Genomic DNA, 22,469 nt, shown 5'->3' on the forward strand with positions numbered 1-22,469 from the left:
TTCAGGCAAACTGCCATTAAACAAAACTCTTAAAAGGAGAATGCACAATCTAATTATCATGTAACAACTGTGTAGCTTTCATCTACAAGACCAGTATTCCAAAACTGTAATAGTCAATTATGATTATATAACCTATAAAGAAGAATAACTGATGTGCTACGATGAAAAGGAAAAACCTGCAAAAGAACATGAAAGACATCACCAGTGGCACAAAGTGGTGTAACAATAGTACCAAATATAATTTCCTTTCTCCTGTAACTTGTATTTGGATCATATTACAGAGATGGAGGTGCTCACAGTCACTCCCTGAATTCCAGTTAATTTATTCCCCATAGCCAGAGCCCACTGATTAATTTTTTGGCAATATCTCATGAACCCAGAGATCTGGAAATACAAGACACGAGGCTCATGACTAAATCAGTATGTCATAGTTAAGAGAAGTACTTTAAGCTTGCAGGTCATTAATATATTATTTTTAAAAACCTCTCATTTTTCCTCCATTTATCTACCAGTTCTTTCATTCATTCATTCACTCATTCATTCATTCAGATGCCAGCCTTCTCTTTCACAATTTTTAATTACATAAAGGCACAACCAGAAAAAGCACTGTGAAGTGCTACTACATGATCAAAGGCATTGAATGGTTTCTATTCTGTGAGTGAGCAACTAGACCCAGACCCTTCAACCTGAAAAGGTGCAACTGAAGGAGATATAAGACAGCTGTGTAATATTGTGAGTGAAACAGAGGGGATAAACAGGGAATATATACACCACCTTTTCCAGCCCAAGAACTTGGGGGCCTCAAATGAAACAAAGAATTTACGTCATGCAATGTGAGGTAAACTGAGGAATTTTGCAATAGGACATGGTAGTTAAAACTATCCAGGCTCAAAAAATGAACGGACAAATTCCTTAAAAAAAAATATTCCAGTGTCTCTTAAACAGGTAGACATTACCATTGGCTTAGGAGATCTCTAAACTGAATCTCTGGAGGCTGAGACTGTACTGGAAAAGCATAAGTACGTAGTTACCTGGTTTATACACTCTTTCTTCCCTGGCCATCTGCTATTGACCATGATCAGAAACAGAAGTCAAGTCAGCTATTCTGCTGCAAACACACCTTATGTGGAAATCCTGCCTTTACTCTGCTGCACTTACCACAATTAGATACAGCTTGAGGGCACACGCTAAACTGTGAGAAGACTCAAACGAGGTTTATTTGATGCAGTCTATTGTCTTTGATGCTAAACGATGTCTAAGGCACAAAACTTCAGGTTGCCTCAAAGATTTTTTGGTGAAGAGGTTCCTCAGTTATAATATCTATACCATACCTGGAGCTTACCCTTTTTTTAGTATTTTTTTCATCTCTAATCTACAGCTAAAAAGTCAAGATCTCTAATAATTGTTATTCCTGCTGTAATTAGTATTAGAGATCTCAACTCATACTCAAAATCTGATCATGAGGCAAGCATATCTCTGATACTTCCTTAATGAAACACTTTAAAGTATACTTTTCCAAGACAATTTTTAGTCACAGTATATTCCTTTTTATGCATGCTAACATTTTTTTTCTTTTTCTCAGGCTATATAATATTCTTAGTGTACAATAATGTTTTTATTTCTGCCTTTTGTGAATCCTGCATGCCCTTCAATTCTTGCCCTGGTCTCCCAAATACTGTTCTATATATTTATGTTAATATAATACTCTACACCTGTAGTTCCAGTTTTTCCATTAGGTTACCCTGACTCCTTGCATTTCTGTAACAAAATTCCCATTTTTGCATATACTTTATAAGAGTTGTATTTCATATAGGTTAGTTACCTCACTTTCACTGACTGCAGTGATTGATTGCCTGTCAGTCAGTACAAGTCCTTTCTTCTTGCTGTCCCTCTTATTCTCTATTGTTCAGTTACTGCATCCTTCTTTAACTGATCTTTCTCATCTAGCACAGACATCTCATCTTGGACATTCTTCCATCTGTAAAGGATATTACACTTCACTTAGCTATACTGATTCTCTTAAAACCATCTTTCCTCTATTACTTTATTTGAACTCTCTTATCACCCAAGCCAACCTCAAACTCAGAAGATTATTTCCACAGATACTCAGGTATCTATCAAAACATCTTTCAAAAAGTCTGCCAATACTCTACAAAGAATTCTTAAGGACTCTAAAGTTTTTAAGTAATATTGTGAAAAAGAAAGAAAATATCACTGCAGACAGACTGACGGCTTCATCTAGGCATCTACATGCCTTTTTTGTAATGTTGAACTGTGTAGTGTTGACTGTCCCCCAACAACTCCCATGGGCCCTGATTAATTGCATATGTTAAGGATGACTATTCTTCCGTGTGAAAATTGGCTGCAAGAATGTATCAAACAAGTTTCACTTAATTTTTTCTGAAAGTTATCTCAATCATGAGACCAAGGAAGACCACAAAACAATAGAATTACTAATGAGAGCAGAAGTTCATTAGACACTTTTCTGGAAAATATACCAATCCATATTAGTTCCAGTTCTGTCCTGCCTATCAAGGCACTTGTGATAAGGCTAAGTCCACTGCGACTTCTGATTGACAGAGGAATCCAGTGCTATCGTATATTATAATTAACCTGGAGTACACTCTTTCACGCTGTCTATAAATATTTCATTTTGTTTTCTGCTTTGTAGATATTCTGCTTGGTATGAATAGTTCTTAAGTGGAACAAGCAAGTTAACCAGGGGATCAGGGAGACAGGTCTGAAGCACCTCTAATCACTCAGCTATAGTTAGTCTTTTCCTCCGGCAATATCTACCCAAGCCTGGATTCAAGCCCCAGGTCCAAATATTGCAGGGTAGAGGTCTGAACCTGAGTCTTCTAATCTTACAGAGAAATGCCCTTTTGCTCAATTACTAATTGCTTTTAGCAAGTGAATATCTGTCAAACAAAAGATACTCATCTTTTCAAAACTCCTGCATGCATCCTTTCAAAGCATGCAATTTCCATGAAGCATACATAGTTTTGATTTCAACTACCATTTTACAGAAATGTTTATGATTGCTTGCTCAAGTGATTGCAATGGTGTGCTTATCTAAGCTGTATGTATGGATGAGTGTAGATTTTAGACCTAGTTTACACAGTGGAGAAATTTCTTTTCTCTTTTTTTTTTTTTAGACTAGTTACGCGCCTGGTCCATGAGAGTCCAGAACTTAGGGAACTTTGGGCAGATCATGCTGCCCCCAAAAATTATTTGGCCAAATACTGTGGTGAAATGTGTTATAAGTTAAATAGTACTGACATTGGGGTCATGTTGGGCCTTGTTCCAGAAGTGCCAGGCACTCACTGTTTCTCATGCTCTAATATTCGTTCATAGTTAAAAACCTGAGTTACCCAACTATGAACACACATATTTTAGAAACATTTGTAGTCATGAAAAACGTTTTGTTCCCATCAACTGAGTTCAAAATGTTAGTAAGAGGACAGCATATATACGAAAAAATCCAATGTTTGGGGTTTTTTTTTAAGTAGTATGTCATAATTATGGAATATATCCAATTAATATTTAATTTGGGAAGAATCTTATAACTGCTAAAGGATGATCTTTATGGGACAGTTAATCAGAGTATTTTTCTTTGTTCCATGGTGTTTATTGATGCATATTTTAGTAGAGTATTACTCTTGTACTACATACGAAATAGAATATAAAACCCTTGCTTTGCTTTATGTATTGTGCACAGATGAACCCGTTAGCACACTCTATTTTGACATAAAATTATAGGAATATAGGAAACAATAACACAGATAGTGCTATCATTTTCCAACTACCTGTAGTTGTGAAATTTAATGAGGCAAGAAAACAGCCTCTTCGCTCCATCAGCACCCTGCTACCACGGAGAAGGGAGTTTCCGCAGAGGCTGCGCGCAGCCACCGAGCCGAGCCAGGACGTACCCGCTCGCGGGCCGGCAAAGCGGGCGCAGGGGCTTGTCTCCGGCAGAAGGCCGGGTTCCCCGTCGCTGCATGGAAGCGGGAACCTGCTTTTCCCACAAATCGTATTTAAATATGGTGGTTTAAACAAAAATGTACCATATTCTCGTACTATTTGTGAACCTCGATCATGAACCTTCAGGTTTAAAGCGAGCATTGAGGTCACCTGAGGTACCCCAGTCGGGTGAACAGCAAAAATATCGGGGCTGGGGGGGATAAACCGATAACCACTTTGACGAAAACGGCTTTGTTTGTGCCTGTTGCGGCTCGGACGCGTGTGGGGAACCAAACCCCTGGCCACCGGCCTAGTTTCAGCCGCGGGAGTAACCCGGCGGCCCGGGCTGCTGAGGAGAAGACGACCAGCCCAGTCGCCAGGGCCGCGGCCGGACCCACGCCCCGCGCCGGCCCCTGGCGCCCTCGGTGGCCGCCGCCGAGCGGGGCGGGACGGGACGGGGCGGGGCGGGGCGCGGGCGGCGCCGCGGGGGCCTCGGGGCGGGCGGCCGCAGGAGGGCGGCAGCGCCGCGGGGAGGCCGCGTTGCCATGGCAGCGCTTCCCGCGCCGGGGGCTTAGCCGGGCGGCGGCGGCGCGGCGGGGAGAGGCGGGGGCGCCCCCTGCGGCCGCCGGGGGGCGAAGGGGTTAAGCAGGGAGGGCGTGAGGCCCGGCCCGGCACCGCGGGGGTCGCCGCCGGGGGCAGCCGGCGGGCGGGCGAGGGCATGAGCGGCGGCGCGGGCCGCGGGGGCGCAGCGCAGCTGCGGCGGTGAAGCCGCCGGTGCCTCCGTGGGCGGCATGGAGGGTGTCGGCACCGCCGAGGCCGGTTTCTACGCGGAGGAGGAGGCGGAGGAGGCGGTGAGCTGCTACGACTTCGAGCCGCTGTCCATCCTGCTGGAGGACGAGGTGAGTGCGGGCACGGCCCCCCCTTCCCCTCCTTCCCGGGCCGCACCTGCGCCGCGGCGGCCGGGGCCGCGCCGGGAGTGGGGCCGCGGGCAGCAGGGCCCCGGCCCGGGGGCACCGCGTCCCCCTCCGCCAGGCCTCTCTGGGGAGCTGCTGCCGAAATCCGGCCCCCCCAAAAAAGAAAGTTGCCAGGTGAAATTACCTCTCTCCAAAGCATTCCGTTGTTTTTTGTGCTGTCAAGGCATTTGTGACCTGCCTTCTTGCTTTTACAAAGCCCTACTATAGAAACATTCCTGAATTAATATTTTTGAGGTAGGTTTTGAGGCTTTTGACAGCTGCCAATCACATATAAATTGGTGCATTGCCCTGGCCACTCTTTAATCACATATAATAATCCCAGCTACCGAGTTGCTCAGTTGGCTTGTTGGGTGCCGGTCCATCTCCGCGGTGCCGAGCAGAGTCATCGCCGCTGCGCGCGGTGTTTCGTAACTCCTGCCGTGCCCGGGGTTCCCAGCACAGTCATGTTGCACGCTTCCTTCTAGTACCTGGCAGAATTTCTTACATGGGCAAAAGCGGTTTCAGCAGCGGCCAAACAGATTTTTGTACTGCCGTTTCTTATGGCCCTGTGTGAAAAAAGGCCTTTGTCAGTGGGAAATAAGCTGGGGAATTTGTTTATTTTGTGTTTATTGCACCAAATAACCTGTAACTGAATCCTGTTCTGTAATGATGTTTGCCTGAATGTGTTTGGTTTTCCTCTTGCTCATCTTTCTTTGCATACTTTCATGTAAAGTGTGTTCCTTACCCCCAGGGAATATTTTGATAAAATGATAACTTTTTGGTTTTACACACCGAAACCAGATCTAGATTTGTTTATATCTTGTTATATCTCCTGGTTCATGGACCCAAACTGAGTCAGGAAATGAGGGTGTGCTAAAAACAGTCCCTTCAAAGTTTCACAATCCATTTTTTGGTCAAGAGTTTGGCTCTTCTGCTGTTAGCTGAACTGATTTTTCCAGTCTTGGTCTAGAGTTTCTTTTTGTCAGTCAGATGGGTTCTCCTCCTCCGTTATCAATAGCATTCACTGTGGTAGGCCTCCTTGGACTGGTACATGCAAAATACAGAGGGAAGAGGCCTCCTTTTACACATTTACTCATAATTAAATAACCTTGTAGAGAAAGCGAGTATGACCTATCACCTGGTGATTGGAGAAGTTAATTTAAAAGGGCTGCTTGGAGGAATAGTCAATGGGTTTACCTCAGCATCCAGTGTTTTCCTTTAAATATGAGTGATTTAATGAATCATGTTTGGTGTATTTTTCATGGTTCTGGGACAGACTGTTTTGAGGTTTGTGTCCCAAAGTACCAAAAAAAAAAAAAAAAAAAAAAAAAACCCTTTGCAACAAGACTTAGTTGCCAGAAGGCTGTGAATGCTGAGACACCTGAGCTTTTAGCTGCTTAGTCATTTAGCGGAGCCTGGGCTTCCCTTGGCTGAGGGGAAGCATAAGGGCAGAGGCTGGTGGCTGACTCCTCTGCTTTGCAAAAGCCAACAGGCGCAACGGGAAAGCTGCCAGAGCAGAGGAGCAGGGAGTGCTGAGGATGAGGGTGTATTTGAAACACCTTTCTTTACTAGGACTTTCTTGGTCTCAAAGGTGCCTTAATATTTTGTTTTAATTTTTTTAGAGAAGTTGTGACCAATGGGTTTCTCCTCCTGCTGTCCCTCCCTTTGCTTAATTACATATACTGCTGAATCATTTTATACTTTCTGAAGAAAATGTAAGGGAAAACTGAGAACTAAAGTGCGTAATTAAACCATGGTTATCTGACCAGTTCACTTTTCATAGTTATTAAACAGTAATTGCTTTTTGCAAGTCATTTTGGCTGATAATGAGATGAGGGAGGAAAGACATCAGCATCTCCGTTATGTAACGAATGCTCCAGTTTTTACTGCAACTTTCCAGTGGTCCAGACAAAGTATTGTATGTATGTCAGTCATGTATGGGTGCTGGCTGTGCTTTTTCTGATAGGCTTTGGTCTAGCTTACCAGAAACTCCTGTGTTATATTCTTGAAACCATTTTTTTTTTCAGTGAAGACTCTGTTTCTTTATTGTTTTGAGGATGCAAGCTGAATGCATGTCCCAGCTGTTTACAGTGCTTGGTTCCCTGTATTGACATGGCTTTGCTACAAGAGCAGCTGTGGTAACTAACCCCAAGATAGTTTGGCCATTTGGAAAAATACAGGGGTTCTGTGAAGCAAATAACTTCACCTGCTGGTCTTTGGAAGGAGGGAGGGTTGCTGTGTTTTCATATCTTCGCTCACCATCCATTTTTGATGTAAGCCACTGACTGTTCAGCATTTCATAGGCCTTTTTTTTCCCCTCTCCTCCTTTCGCCTTACCTAAATTTCTCTTTCACTGGAAGTGAAGATAAGCTTGTCTGACATGACATCATCACCACATTTCATTTACTCCCAAATAAGAAGTTAACCACAAGACAAAGATGGCTTTGTAGATCAGAACTATAGATATTTCCTACTGCTGATTAATGTCAGCTCTGAGGTCACACCTGACAACCACAAAGTAACCTCAAAGCTTGGCTGATAAGAAATCCTACCAAGTCCTATATAATCTGGTCATGATTGGAAGTGGACACTGAGGCTGTTTTAAAAGCTTGCAGATTTTATATGTTTTGCAGTGCCTTTCTTGTCCAATTCTATCCCCATCCTACCTATCAGCTTGCTCAACTCCTATGCCTGTGGTTTGTGGTCCATCTCCTGGTCGTATGCTTATATTTTCAGACATAAGAACCATGTGCCACCCTCCATGCTTGGAAGAACTACACCATAAAGATGTATAAAATTTTCTCATCCACCCTCAAAATTTGATGGCCAGTAAACTTGCAGCATTATGCACATTGTGCCGAGTACAGTTGGCAGAGAGAAACAATGCGAGCTCTTGTCTCGTGTAGCTGAACTACAAGGGCGCTTGCTGTTTACTACATAGCGCTGAGCTCCTGTGAGGCCCAGCTCCATGAGCAGTGCTAGAGGGCACTGTAGTAATACTGCTGTTAGTAAATTAGTCCCTCCTCAGAAGTGACAGAAAATCAGAACATTAAAAATAGAACCATATAATAGTAAGTGTGCTTTATTTCCTACGCATTTCCCCCCCCCCCCCCCCCAATATTTATGAAGCGTTGCACTTTGGACTAAAAAGCAAAATAAATTTTGGACTCATGTTTGAAGGATGAGTGCAATACTTCCTTCTCTGAAAATCTTGTTAATAAACTGTTACAGCTTCTGTAAATAGTAGTCCAATCTTATTGATGATCTTCAGTATTGAGCTATGTAAACTGAGTTAAAACTATATTTTCCAAGTTTCCTCTTCGGCAATGTAAGTTTAAACCACTAAGTTTCAGTTTGCGTTTCTGAACTGTAAGATACCTCACATTCTGCTTTGCTGATGATGATATACTTTCTAGTTTCAATATGGTAAATTCTGCCATTCTAGAGAGAGTTTAACAGGCCACCCAATTTAAATGCATTGATGTGCATCTTGAATTGAAGGTATATTTATTATCATTCAGAAGTAAAGGCTTTATTCTTAATTATCACATATAAATTAGTGAGAAATGTATTATGCATGATTAATAGTGAGTATAGTTTTGATACACACAGTGACTTCTGTAGATATTTCCATTCTTCTGTTTATCTTTCCTACAGACAGAATCAGGCTTTTTTTTTTTAAAAAAAAAAAGTTTTTAAATTTTGTTTTTGTTCTCAGGTCTTCCAGTTCATGGAAATTTTACTTCTCTAGCTATGGGTGATGAATTAGTTCAGTATTCTAAGAACATACAAAAAAAGTCCAGCTGCATTCAATCAAGCATTACTTCTGAATGTCTTGACCAAAAAAGCCACATCAGAGCCATTTTTTTTAACTGGACTCTTTATAGCCTTCCTTTAGTGACAAAGTCAAAGGAAAGTTGTAAGTTGAAAGACTTATAATTTAGGACAGTAACTTAGTTTCTAAGTCCATAAACTATTATGATTGTGAAGAACCCTGGACATAGAGGGGAGGCCTAGGACAACCGAAGCGTTTGTATTTTTGTTTAAGTCAAAGCTTAAGAAAAACTTTCCAACAGCATGTTGGACTTTGGAGGGCTTATTAAATGGTCTACACAGTTAATCCTCACAATAGCATCATTCTTAAGATGGCTTAATTAGGAAGGTACTTTTTCCCCAGATCACAGATGGCAAAGGGAACTGCTGTGAAGAGAATTTAAAAGTAGCTTATGCAAAAGCACTCGGGAAAGTTCAAGAAAGATGTGGATTAAACAAAAACTTTCTCTGCTCTCACCTCTGAATGTTCAGTTTCCGTACCTTTGGTGCAGGGTTGATATAGTTTGAATAGCTCACAAAAATACGTTTTTGGGTTTTTTTTTTTTCCTGTTAACATGCATTGGTACCTTCATTCAGGTTAACTGTGCTCCTTACGAGACTTATGGTGTTAACCATGATTTCATGCACTTGGTGTTTCTTGGGGTGTTAATCAGGGTCGTAGAAAGTCTGAGAACTTGCTGGAAGCTTTACATTGTGTATCAGAGATTACATTTGACACAATTGGCTACAAGTAATGTCATGAAATGCAGAGTAATTTATGAATTCATGTCTTGGCAGGAGAATGTGTCCCTTGCTGATATTTTGTCACTGCGGGATAACTGTCTCACGGAGCAAGATATCTGGGCAATTTGCCTGGAGTGCAGCCGCTCTCTGAAGAGCATTGCCCATTCTGCGATCTTCCAGACACTCTGCATCACTCCTGACACTTTGGCTTTTAACACCAATGGCAATGTATGCTTCATGGAACAGCTCAGTGGTAAGTATTTGTGTTTCCAGGCAATTTGTTTCAAAAGTATGAAGACTCATGGTGAGAGGCTGTAGTAAAGCATTATACTCTATTCCTCAGACCCTTAATTAAAATGAAGGAAAAAATACAAAACTTCTTCAGAAGTTGGTGAATATCAGTCTGTATAAAACAGTATGCTCAGTTTTGTGAACGGTCAGCAAAGACTTCTGAGTTTGACCAGAAGACTTTTCCCAGCTAGAAATATTAGCCAAAAAAAACCCCACTTTTTTTCTCCAGTCCCTTTAGAGTTATATCAGTTTGTAGCTAGAAGATCCATTCTAGTCCCTATATGTTCTATTCAGATTTTTATTATATCTTCTTTAACCTAATTCCTTTTTAAAAGGATGTCAGAATAAGTGTTGTTGCTTTTTTCTTAGTCAAAATCTAGATCACAGTAGTTGGAAAGAATGGGATAAGGTAGTTTTTAGACTAATATTTGCATTCTTTAGAGTCAAAAATCGTATTTCAAATAAGAACGTAACATCATAAAACTTTTTTCATAGTTGTTGTGGTATTTGTTTTGTGCTTTGCATGACTTGTTTTAGTCTAATTGAATAGCTGGCAAGCAATTGATCCATGACATTGCCTACGTTCAAGTGCTTAAAACGTGGGCTAATGGGAATTCCTGTGCAAAGCAAATGGTGTACCAAGATTTTGTTCTCTGGATACACAGTATACTTTGAAGTGACTTTTCATTAGTTCTGTTTAAAGAAGGTTGTGTTTTTCCTTGAAATGCTGGAAGTTACATAGATACACTGTTTATTTCTTCTCCCTGTTCATCTATGCCCTAGGATCCCCCCCCCCCCCCCCCCCGCCCTGCCTTTGCCTCCATTCTTGTTAGTGTTTGAAAATACAATTTGCTAGTTAGGTGCTTCTGGAAGTTGTCTTTCTGCTTTCTTGTACTTGTAGCCTATGGATCTATTTTTCTGGAGGACAGTGATAACCTCTGGATCTGCTTGCCAGACTTCTTTTTTTTTTTTTTTTTTCCCTTCCTAAAGTAAGTGAAAATTAACAGCCTGTCACCACAGCTTCAGCAGAGAGTTCTGCTTCCTGCAGCTTCTGTGGCTCTGAAGCCAGTGACAGATATCCAACGGGGTGTTGTGCCAAAGGCCTCTTATATCCTCTTGTCTCTTCAAATCAGACAAATCTCCATTGTAAACATTATACTGCAAGAATCCAGTGAATTTCACCAGTGGTAACACCGTATGCTTGTGCAGACTTTAAACCATCCCATTAAAAGAAAGGGAAAGGGTAGCAAGGAGAAGGACAGAATGAGCAGTAATCTATGGGAGAAAAACAAAACCTCCCCCTTTTCCTCCTCCTTCCCCCACCCCTAAAAAAAAATAGCAGGAAAAAGTGTGTGGGGAAAAATGCAGAATTAGTTGTGTATCATCTTTTCTCAGTGGGGAAGCAGAATCAGGAATGTTCTAAGGAGCTTTAAATCAGTTAGTAGCATCTGGATGTTCAACCATGCCAGATAGCTGCAATATATAAATACGTAAAGCAAGTCCTCTCTGGACCTTTCTACCATATATCTGAGTTTAGTATCTTCACAATAAAAGAGCTGTGTGTTTTGCTGCTTAAATATAGGCACAAAAATTCTACTAGAGCTAAAGCTGTGTATGAGTATGCAAAACCTGTGAGCATATTTCTGCCCCTGGTTGAGAAAGGAAATTTATAGCATTCATATATTTATATAGCCTTTTAAATAAAGGAAATATATAGGCTCATAAATGCTATCTGTCATCTGTTGGCTTCACAGAAGGATAGTTTGGGTAAGCTGAATATGTACTTGAAGATGAGGTTTTTGGTCAGGCACTCTTTAACCCCAGTGTTCTTGACCAAGTTCATGTGCCATCAGTACAGTGTGATGTTACATGCATGCCTGAATGCAGCAGCAGCTTCAGTCCCTCTTAGGATGCTCATTTTTTCCTTCTACCTCTTGACTCAGCAGTGACTGTGGCAATAACTCAGTTCTCCACTCAGCAGCGTGCAGATGGGGAATGCACTTCCAACTTTATCATAATAATAAAAAGATAGTAATTTTAAAAAGAACAGAAAGGCCAAGGTTCAAAGTTGGCCCATAGAAGAGGAGTCAATTAGCTATTCGGATTGTTTTTGCTGGCTGAACCCTTATCCCCCAAGTCTTTAGTGGAAAACTGAATGGAAGTTTCCCATTAATCAAATCAAACCAAACCAAACCTGCAAGCCACAGCTGAGCCACACCAGCTTAGGTGATAACTTGGTCCAAACATAAATGTCTGAAGGCCTGCAAAAAGTGGTCAGACAGGTTAAATGTATTTCTGCTCTCTTTTTTTGGTCTGTTTTGTTTCTTAGTCGGAAGTATGGGTTTTTTTGCAGGAAGGTTGAAAATAGCATTTCGTTTTATTTATGGTACTCTAAATATGGATGACATGATCTTCGTAGGTCAGATATGAGTGAACCAAAATACTGTTAAATATCTAGTTTCTTTTGTATCATGAATGTATTGCCAAATTAGTATGTACTTTAAATAAATACAAGTATTAATTTTTAATGTGACACATTTACTCTTTCTTTCAAAGATGATCCAGAGGGCGCCTTTGTACCACCAGAATTTGATATCACTGGCGACACTTTTGAGGCAAGTTTATAAATTTATTGGTAAAATGGGGGGGGGGGGGGGGTTCAGTTGTGTTGATATTTCTGCGGTACCAAATGCTCAGCATTCTCAATGTATAATTTTGCCACATTTTAAGTTTCATTGTGCTGTTTTGAGAGTACACTGTGCGTTTTGTAGGAATAAAACAAATTTAAAATGCTATGTTAATTTTTTGTATAAACATTTGTTTACTAACTGATAAAATGGGAGAATTGGTCTACCCTAAGCCACAGCTGGTCTGTATTATGTTCACTGGTATCCTTCACTGGTTACATTTGCTTGTTTGGGGATTAGCCATGAACTTTTATGACTAAATATAAAATTTGCTTGCTATCCTCTTCAGTAAAATAATTCATGGAAGGGTAATCACCAATTTTATCTTGGAGTTAATGAAGAAACAAATGACTCTCTGTTGCTTTGCAATGCACAAGTGCTCTACATTGTTAAATTAAATTAGATTTAAATTGTTTAGACTAATTCATTAGCCTCCCAAGTCAACCATCTCATTGCCTAGTGCAAGAATGCTTGCTTGCTTAATTTCTATAGAAGACTTTTTTAATACAGTGTTTTTCTGGCATGTATTTCTAGATAATTCAAATAGTTTAATTAGCAACATGTTCCATTGTCATTCAAGGTATAAAAGACTTTATTCTGTTGTTTCATAGTATGATACAAATAACTAGCAAGAGTAAACGATATCTTTTCCATAATTATGTTTATAATTATCTATATTTCCCCAGGGGAGAAGGGTAAGTGAACTTTAAAGTGTAGTACTAGAAGTGAGATGAGAGTGATGAGCCGGAAGGATGAGAGTGTAGTATCACAGAATATGAAGTAGCACAGTCTTTGAAGTTTAGGGATATAAAGATTTTTCCCTATTGCTATGCCTTGTTAATGTATTTATATAGGTCAGCAAAGCTTTAGTGATGTTGCTCTCCTCCCCAGACTCTTTTTTTTTGAGACACTTTATTTTGGGGCGCTGAGGAGGGAAGGGGTTCAGGAGGGGACCAATGTTGCATGTCAGCTTGGCAGTTGTTGTATTCAGATGTGTTTGGGGAAAGCAAGTCCTGAAGTCACCTAGTAGTGCCTATTTATTTGGTTCCTTGTTTTGTTGTACTTCTGAAGCTGCTGTTAAAATCTGCTGAGATAAATGTTCTTTATTCCTTGACTCTTAATAAGCCTTGAAGGCATGAGACGAAGACGTTTCTAATGGGAGTAACTGAATTTGGGATTTTTCAGTTTACAGCCTATTTCCACATTTCGGAGTCCTCTGGTCTTCAATGAGATCACTTTGTGTGTTAGGCAAAATTGACTAGCCAGTATTTTGACAGTGAAGATTTATGGAATTATTTGCTTTTCTGGAAAACTTGTGTTTTTTGCCCTTTCTTCACCTCTAGATGAACTCTATGCTATGTGTATAGCAAGTGGACACACTGGAGGAGATTCTAAGACCAGGGCGATGGAACAAGGTGAAATGGGAGTTTGGAAAGGCTGTAAGAATACTAAGTGACTTGAAATTCTAGTTCTGTCTGAAATACAAGGCCATTTTATCCCTGTCAGGTAAAACTCTTGTTGTCTATATGCAGGTTTAGTGTTTAACTCTTCTCTTAGGGCAGTACTTATCAGTCTCTCATGTCCCAGTGAATCCCAATACCAGGCACAGCACAAATGACAAACATGCAGTCGGGGAAAGCTGTTTGAGTCAGGAGTGGCTCTGAACGTTGACCCTTTGACTTTCTTTGCAAAGGCCCTTGAAGGCACGCATTTGTATGGAAGAGGATCAGTGTCAACACGCTTTTCCTCGTCCCACTGACTGTGAAATGCGGTAAGGGCTGTGCGTGCTGACTTTTGTCCACGGTTCCCATTTCTTTTATCTAGCAATTGGGGAGCCTTGTAGAGCAGGAGAGGGGTGCGACAAGGGGTGTCTTGTTGCCTCAGCTGTCTTCCATTGACCAAGCTAGCTCCGAAGGGCAATGCACAAGACCGAAAAGCCAGGGCTTTCCCTTGCATTGAGATGGAGGTGTATTGTTTTATCCTGACTTTGTATGCATTTCATCAGGCAGCCGGGTGATTCTGTGTGCTCATGGAGCTTTCAAAGCTTGACCTCTTACTGCTTGTGGAGTTTGGTTCAATCTTAAGTACTTTCTAGTAGCAAATTAGATTCTGTCAGGAATTCCACACTGACCTCAGCTTGCTTTTGCTTCTGCAATTTTAAGACCTACAACAGGATAATCCTTATATACCTGTTATGGGGATTTTTTTTTTTTTTTTTTTTTTGAGCTAGTCATCTCCTTCCCATCGTTAATACTTCGAGCTCTTCTGTTCTCTTTTTCAAAGGAATTGACACTTTAGTCTATCCCTTCACCCACAGTTGTTACCTCCAGGTATGTAAAAACAGAATATCATTCATATATACATGTCTGTGAGCAAATCCTGGATGCTTATGCTTTCTTAGCATTGTATGATTCTTTATACTATATCAGTAAGATTGGTATAGTATATATAATAAAAGCTCCTCAACTTTTGTGTTACTGCTCCTTCCTTGGTAATGGCCTTACTTGGTTGTTTTTTTATTGAAGGAGTGTTTTTGCAGCTGCTTAGTGTGCTTTGATGAGAAGAATGGGGAGCAGTGTTTATATTGAAACTGTCTGATTCCAATATAAAGAAAAAAATCAGTATTGGAACTGTTAATTATGTTCAGGATCTTTGATAGCTGTTACTCCAGTGTCAAAGCTCAGCTGATCCAAATTGCTTATGTCATCCAGAGGACTTACTTGGTTTGAGGGTTGACCTATTTTGTGGCTTCTAAAATGGAGCCACAGAATGGGGGTTGTATAGCTATTGGATGACTTCCCCTTTCTAAACTCTTAAAAAAAAAAAAAAAAAAAGTCTCAAAGCTATAGTTATTTCAACAAGAGATGTTTTGTTTCCTGCTTTGTGAATTACTGATCCAGACCTCTAACAGAATTGTGACTCCAGTCTAATTAGTTGCTAAAGTTAGCTGGCACTTGCAAGCACACAAGGGAAACAAGGAGCAGGACACAGGAAACAAAATGAAATGCATTACTCTCCTGGTGTCTGAAGTAACAGTATTAAAAATTTGAATTTCCAATGAGAATCTCAAATAGCAAGAGATCTAAAGCTCGGTCCAAGGGACAATGCATGGGACTGAAAAGAAAGTAATTGATTTCATGTGATTTGTTGTAGAGTTGTCGTATTTGCTGACCTGCTGTCTGTTTGTAAAGTGGGAATAATGATAACAGCACCTTCAGTTACTTTTGAGAGTAGGAAGGTAAAAAACAGCCCTTCAGGGACTTGCCAGCTTCAGTGTCGGGTATGTTATAGGCTCTTCAGAGAGAAAAATGTTAAGAAGTAGCAGTGAAAAGGGCTTTTGGTGTCATCAATGAAGTGTCTGAGCTTTCCGACTGGTGACTTCTTTAGTGCTGTTACAGACCCAACCTGTGGGGTTGGAATCAAAGGGCTGGGGAGGGTTTCACTGCAATAAACCGTTCCTTCTGGGTGTCTGTTCACTTTTTTTCTTCCCTCTCTTTGCTATCCCCTTACAAGCTACTGTTATTACCGGTATGCCCTAGTAGCTGCACTCTATTAAAGGCTGGTGCTGCCAAGAGAGAGGGAAACGGGATTCTCTCCTTTCCTAGGAGAGAAATTTCAGAGTTACAATCCATACTGTAACTCCAGAACAGAGGAGAATTTCTACACAGTCCACTTAATACCATTTTCACTTTTATTCTTGATGCATATCAAGGTGTGTGATGTGGCTGTGCTCAGTAAAAGTTTTCTGATGACGTTGTTACTTCTCCGCATTGGCGTGATTAGTCTCACTTTTCCACTTCTGCTCTAACTTGGAAGATGTGTCTGTATGTGTTATAAGAAATACTGACCACTCTTCTCGTTTGCACTGAACCTTGAGCCAAAAGTCAGTTAGCAATAAGCATCTGAGTATAAAGGCTAGCTTCAAATTATCTAATGCTTTAATCGTATGCTGCTGTAGGAAGTGGTATAGAATGTGACTTTTTTCTGTTCTAGAGAAAAGAGACTGAGATGTAAAAATATAGATTTGAGACTTCTTTTAGAATTTTTCTACTTGAATATTGACTGGGCTTAACATGGTAACAAACAGTCTAGCTTCAGTATAAGCTAAGTCCTGACTCCCTTCTCTGGATATGAAGAGCTTTAACTTTTTCTTAATGAAAGTGGTTACCACTTTGTTTTCTTGCCCTGAGTAGTACAGTGCTAGACCTGAAGTTTGACCAATGAGAGGCACAACAGGAATAGTTAAGTATTGGTGAGTTCATTAATAGACTTATTTCCATAACTATCACTATAAGTTTGCCTCAGGTTAAAAGCACTGGCTGTCTCAAACCAGTTTCAAATAGCTATTTGTCTGTATCACAAAACTGCCATTGAGTCTAACACAGAGGTTCATTGATGCAGAACCCCACATTTCTGAGTTATGAGCTTGTACTGAGATGAAGGACTGATGTCTGCCATGTGTGAACTTGGGTTTATAATCTTCTAATAATATAGCTATTCAATTTTGCTTGTTCTGATGAACCTCTGTAATAGAAATCAGTGAATATCCAGTCTTGACTGCCTTTTTTTCTGTCTAAAGCAGACTGGATAATTGAGAATATAAATGCTTCTGCTAAATGACTTCCTTCATTATTTAGAGGTGATAGAATGCTATAGTTCTTAAACCTCAGTGTGCAGCAGGATTAAAAGCTTTCAGGAATAAAAATCCGGAGAAAAATGATATGGAAATGAACGCTATCTTTGGGGAAGGGAGAAATGTGGGACTGAGAAAGGGAAGAAAGTAAAGGTCACGCTTCTGTTTTTCTCTTCTAGAATTCGTTTTTGCCTTTTCCTAACAAGGTAGGAGAAGGATATGCAGATCTCTCATCTGAGGGAGAACCAGAAAAGGTCAAATACTGCCTATCTCTCTGCTAGAATGTGACAGCTGTCCACTTGTAGTTCTCAGTGTGTTACAGTAGATGAATTTTTTTTTTAAAAAAAAAAGGTCCAAGTGTTTCAACAACCTTAAAAATAAACAATAGCCCATTCTATATAAGCTAGTGTAAATAGAAAAGGCAAGCTAAAAGCATTAAATTTCATCAAAAACTAAATAGTTAAGATGCATATGGCTGTTATTCCTATGAAATGTGGCAAGGAAGTTGGATGGATACCATATATGTATAAATACTTTATATACATATAAATGCATGGATTGAAATGCCATATGAAACCTACTGATCTAGGCAACAGATCAAAGAAAGTAAGGTTCAGGCTGATCCTACTAAAGAAAACGGCTGACAGTCTGGTATTGCAGGTATTTCTCACTAGTTGATCATTACTGAGCTAGTGTTTGGGTCTGAGCTGTTGGTCTTTCTCTGAATATGAAAGCCTCCATCTTTTTCCCAAATCAAAACAGCAGAAGGTATAAAAGAAGTCTTGCCTTTGCCTCTTCCCTGGCTTTTTAAAGCAGTTGCCTGGAGGGTTATAGGATGATGATTTCTACTGTTCTGTTCCTTCTTCAGCTCTGGGTGCGAAAGGAAAGGGAGATGTCATTTTACCTATTCTTCTAGTGGCTTTTTTTGGTTTTGTTTTTTTCCGATGAGGGAAATAAGTCTTTTGAAGCACCACAGCTTGCTTTATTTTGAGTTCTGTTTCTCCTTAGCTGACTTCCCCTGAGACTCTTCTAATTCTGTCTAGCAGTGGCAAAGCTTGTCATCAATGAGAGGTACCTTGTCTGTCCTTGTGTAGTCTCAACTGTTCTGTCTTCCAAGTGTTATTTAAAGCTGTCTTTTCTTTCTCTGACAAAAATAAATTACTTTTGGTTATCTATGTCAATTCTGTGCTATCGGATAGGAAAAAGGATCCTCCTGTTCTTGCTGTTACATCATCAGCCCAACTGTGGTTCCAATCATGAACTTTGTGCTGAGCAAATTTCACTCTTTAATGGGTTTCCACAAAGAGCTAACCAAAGGCAGATTATGAGGCCAAGAGGAATTTAACAGCTGGGTTTTTTTGTTTCTTTCTTTTTTTTGTTTAAACTAAAGAATCTCTTATAATGTGGATGTAAAACTTGATGACCCCAAAAACCTACAGTTTGCTGCTCAGTTCTGAAGTTGAGCTTGCAAGGTTCCTGCAGTGTCCTTAACGTTAAAGATGCACTAAAGGCAGTGGTGGTGGGTTTGGATCAACTGTTATCTCCAGCCTTTTCCATATAAACTGTTACTTCAGGTTAGTTCTGGTACCAAAGCTAAGGATTTTATTTCCTCAGAAATGCATTGCAAGTGGCTTAAGCTTTCTCAGATGGTACTTTATCCTTGGAGCAGGTGCTGTATGAACCTACAGTAGGTACTGTACAGCAGGTAGTACCTACCTGCTCCAGAATTCATGAACTTCTGAGCCCTTTCACCAGGTTTAAAAAAAAAAAAGGTGTGTGGGGGGGTGTCAAATGAGGCTTTCCTCCTTTGTTTCAGACATAATGGCAACAGGTATTTTCTTTTTACCCAGGGCTGCTGGTCAGTCTGAAGCTATCAGTTTTGAAGGAAAAGCTCATGAAAGTAGTAAATGTTATGTTTTACATGTACAATTTTTTGTCTATATGGGCTGTACAGTTCAAGTCATATTGCACAATACATCAGTTTTATGGCTGAATAGACAAGAGCATGGTTTACGTGTGCTTTGAGTTTACCCTCTTCTATTTACATTCTGAGTTTACCCTCTTCTATTTACATTCTGAGTTTACCCTCTTGTATTTACATTCTGAGTTTACCCTCTTCTATTTACCTTCTTGGGATACACTGAGAGCCAACTATTCAGCTCATTTGCCATTAGTCACCTACAACTGTTCTGTGAAAATCAGTGTTTTAGGAGTATCAACAGGATTTGAGGTCAGAGACAGCTGGTGATGTTCTGTGAGTGTTGTCTCACAAGATATTATGCAGTGGGATAAGTTCAGAAGTGTTTCACCAGCTTTTTACATTTGGAGTTCATCAAAGATCCTTATATCTCTTCCTCATAGAAAAAATCTTGTGCAGGAGCTGCTGACATTGGGCTACACCAATCTAGATTATTACTTCAAAAAAGAATGAACAGATTACTGTACAACAAAGGATATTTTGTGATAGGATATATTCTTCAAACACAGTACTTTAGACTCCTGGTGTCATTGGTTCATGGCATGTCAAGGAACAAGGATGCTGCTCGAGTTTATCGGCCTGTAATGTTCTAAACGGGAAACAGTAAAATGTGAATTGTGTGTGTTCCCCTTCAGTTCTTTAACTCCAAAACATGGAATAAACATCCCCCAACATAGGACTGCATAAATGGATTACTCAAAGAGCAACAGATTTTATTACCAGTAAGCAGCCTCTGTTAGGTTTAAGACAAAAATAATATCCTTTTTCTTTTTTCCTTTTTTTTTTAACAAACAACTTTGTGTATTTATGGGGGAAATAAAATCTGCCCAGCATGTGTATAACTGTTTCCTAGGTTTCTTTGTTACTATGTTTACAGAGAATAAATTGTGTTAGTTTTAATTAAGTGATACCTGTGGCAGGTAACTTAAAAGTGAGGAGGTTAATGGCTGATAAATCATAAGAAGTGTTGTGATATGTGAAACTCGCAGTTTCAAATAGTTGAAAAAAAATTACGTTGTTTAGGAAGCTTTAAAGATAAATGGATCTATAACTTTTGCTATCTAACCTCTGCAGTCTCCGGCAGTTTTACTGCTGTACTCTTGCTTACCTGTCGTAATTATACTTTTACAGTCCTGCAGAAGTGGAATCAGCTGGGATATTATTTATCAGTTCTAGGAGTGCCAATCCTTATAATTAAGGAGGGACAATATTGGGATGGAAGTGTAAGAAGTATCTTCTTAATTTGTCCTCTCTCCCTGCAAACACATGAGTTATTTCATGCACTAGTGTTATAGCATGGTTAAAATTACTCAAGCTAGGTAAGGTCTAGCTCTTCTGTATGTTCATCTTCGTGTGACTTGTTAAAGTGCAGTGAATGCATATGAAGGTGACTGGCAGTGGCTCAAGGTATATCTCACTCTTGACCACAACAATTAGGGTAACAGTTTCTTTGTTCTTCAAACTATATTGAGGTCCAATTGAAAATTTCCTGCTTTTGTAGCTCTGGATTGACAGTATTGCTTTTCAAATTCATTACAGCTGCACATACTAGCAAATTAGTGTATGGACAGCAGGCACCCATTTTTGTAGCTATATGTAAAACTAAAACAACTGCTAAAATAAAATGTTTGCAGGTAGCATGCTGATTGCTGTAAGGCTATTGTAAGGTGTTTTTAAACAAATTTGTACCTCCTGTCAAACAAGACCCTAAAAGACCTAAAAGTCTTGTATGCAGCTAGCTAAGCAGATGATTAGAACTGAGTTAAAAAGTGGGCTTTAAAAAATTTCCTTTGTCAAAGTCCTGCCCAAATAAAGAAATTGGAAAGGACTGTAAGCTCTGGCAGGTTAAAGGAATAGAAAATGGAATAAGGTGAGCTGAAGCCTGAAAAACTACCAAATTTTCTTTTCAAATCTATCAGACAAAGGAATCCTGCCAGTCTGCAAAGTCAGCAGATGATCAAGTTACAAAAGAATTCTTCAAACAAGGCCATGGCAGAAAAATTGAGTTTAACTTTTTTAACCTGTTTTCATCTTGGAGGACCTTCAGGAGGTTCCTATATTGCAACTCTTCTTTATGGGGAATTCATCAAAAACTTTGTCTCAAATCAGAGTGTCAGTAGAAGAGACTATGAAGTTGACAAAAATTAACAAAATAAATTTCCAGGAACAGATGGTGAAACGATTCATAAAAGAAGCAATTAGTTAGAGTAAGATTCTTTAGCCTGGGAAAGAGTACCCTCAGGGAGAGGTTATTGTAGAAGTCTGTGAAGTCTTCAGTGGCAGTGGCCATACAGAGTGATTATTTGCCGGATCTCATAAACATAGAAGTAGGTGGCAGCAGTGAAACGAACACAGGGTGGATTCAAAATAAACAAGAGGAAACACTACTTTGCTCAATATGAAGTAAGCTGTGGAAAAGAATTGCATGTGGATAAAGTTTAGACAAATTCATGGAGGAAAAAAAATCTGTCCTGAGCCTTTCCAGGTAAGAGGCCCGGACTGCAAACTGGTGAGATTTGAGTGCCTTGCTAGGTAAGCATCACCATGCAAATACCCTTTTCTTGTGTTCTTCTCTAGTATTCGCTGTTGGAGATGAGACACTGGCCTCAACAGATGCCGCTTTAAAACATTGACAGTTGTAGAAATAACTAATCTTTGGGTGTTACTTTACCAAGAACCAAAATGTCAACCAGCGATGTCAATATGGCACCTCTTCCTCCCCTTTCCCCTCACCTGAAGGAGTGCAGTGTTTCGTATAAATTTGATTATTGCTTTAGGCTCTCTGCCTTTTCTCTCTACGTTCTTTGCAAACCAGAGATGCTACTTGTCTGATTTGTTAGAAAGAATATTTGATAGCTCTGTTTTAAGACAAAAAGTTTATTTAAGACTATTGCCCTACAAATCTCTGAGACATGGTCGCAGCGAGGACAGTGGCTAGCTCTGTATGTGCACCAGGCTTCCCAAGTCTGAATGACTGAGGGCAGTGGGTGCTCACTGGCCCTAATGATCCTTTGCTAACGAACGAGCCCTATGAAGGCAGGACAGGGTACTTGAGGCTTTACTGAAATAAGCCCAGTGGGACTGCTTCCCTGATCCCACTTCTCTCCTGTGGGATTGGGAGAGAGCCCATGTGAGTGTATACATATGCCAGCAGCTCTAAGATCAATCATCATTGCCGTGGGGGGAAACGGTTTGATGCAGCTGTAGTTCAAATTTTATTGGTCTTTTCTGAAACTTCAGTACGTCTCCCTCTTTGGTGGTTCTGCTTCAAGGCCCTCTGGACTGTACTGAGCCCGGGCAGGGGAGTCTCCCTTGGGAGGGCTGCAGGGCTGGAGGCAGAGCAGCAGGAACTGAGCACTAGGAGCTGGCTCTCAGAGACCTCGACTCCCTGCCCTTCTCTTGTGGTGTGG

At 40.3% G+C, this 22,469-nt stretch overlaps 1 protein-coding gene across 1 annotated transcript; it reads left to right on the forward strand.

Annotated features, from left to right (window-relative positions):
* Nucleotides 1-4,751: 4,751 nt before the first annotated feature.
* Nucleotides 4,752-12,388, forward strand: LOC135326028 (kinase non-catalytic C-lobe domain-containing protein 1-like). The gene is made up of 3 exons (XM_064503920.1): nt 4,752-4,859; nt 9,525-9,723; nt 12,318-12,388. Exons 1-3 carry the CDS (start codon nt 4,752-4,754, stop codon nt 12,386-12,388), a joined length of 378 nt encoding a protein of 125 aa, XP_064359990.1.
* The last annotated feature ends 10,081 nt before the right edge of the window (nt 12,389-22,469 follow it).

This window comes from Dromaius novaehollandiae, unplaced genomic scaffold (genome assembly GCF_036370855.1).
Source record: "Dromaius novaehollandiae isolate bDroNov1 unplaced genomic scaffold, bDroNov1.hap1 HAP1_SCAFFOLD_42, whole genome shotgun sequence".
NCBI lineage: Eukaryota > Metazoa > Chordata > Aves > Casuariiformes > Dromaiidae > Dromaius > Dromaius novaehollandiae.

What these genes read in the sequence shown, in the direction of transcription:
- LOC135326028 (XM_064503920.1), top strand. Translation starts at nt 4,752, where the DNA reads ATGGAGGGTGTCGGCACCGCCGAGGCCGGTTTCTACGCGGAGGAGGAG. An exon ending in CCATCCTGCTGGAGGACGAG is followed by an intron (nt 4,860 to 9,524) that starts GTGAGTGCGGGC and finishes ATGTCTTGGCAG; the next exon opens with GAGAATGTGTCCCTTGCTGA. An exon ending in CTTCATGGAACAGCTCAGTG is followed by an intron (nt 9,724 to 12,317) that starts GTAAGTATTTGT and finishes TTTCTTTCAAAG; the next exon opens with ATGATCCAGAGGGCGCCTTT.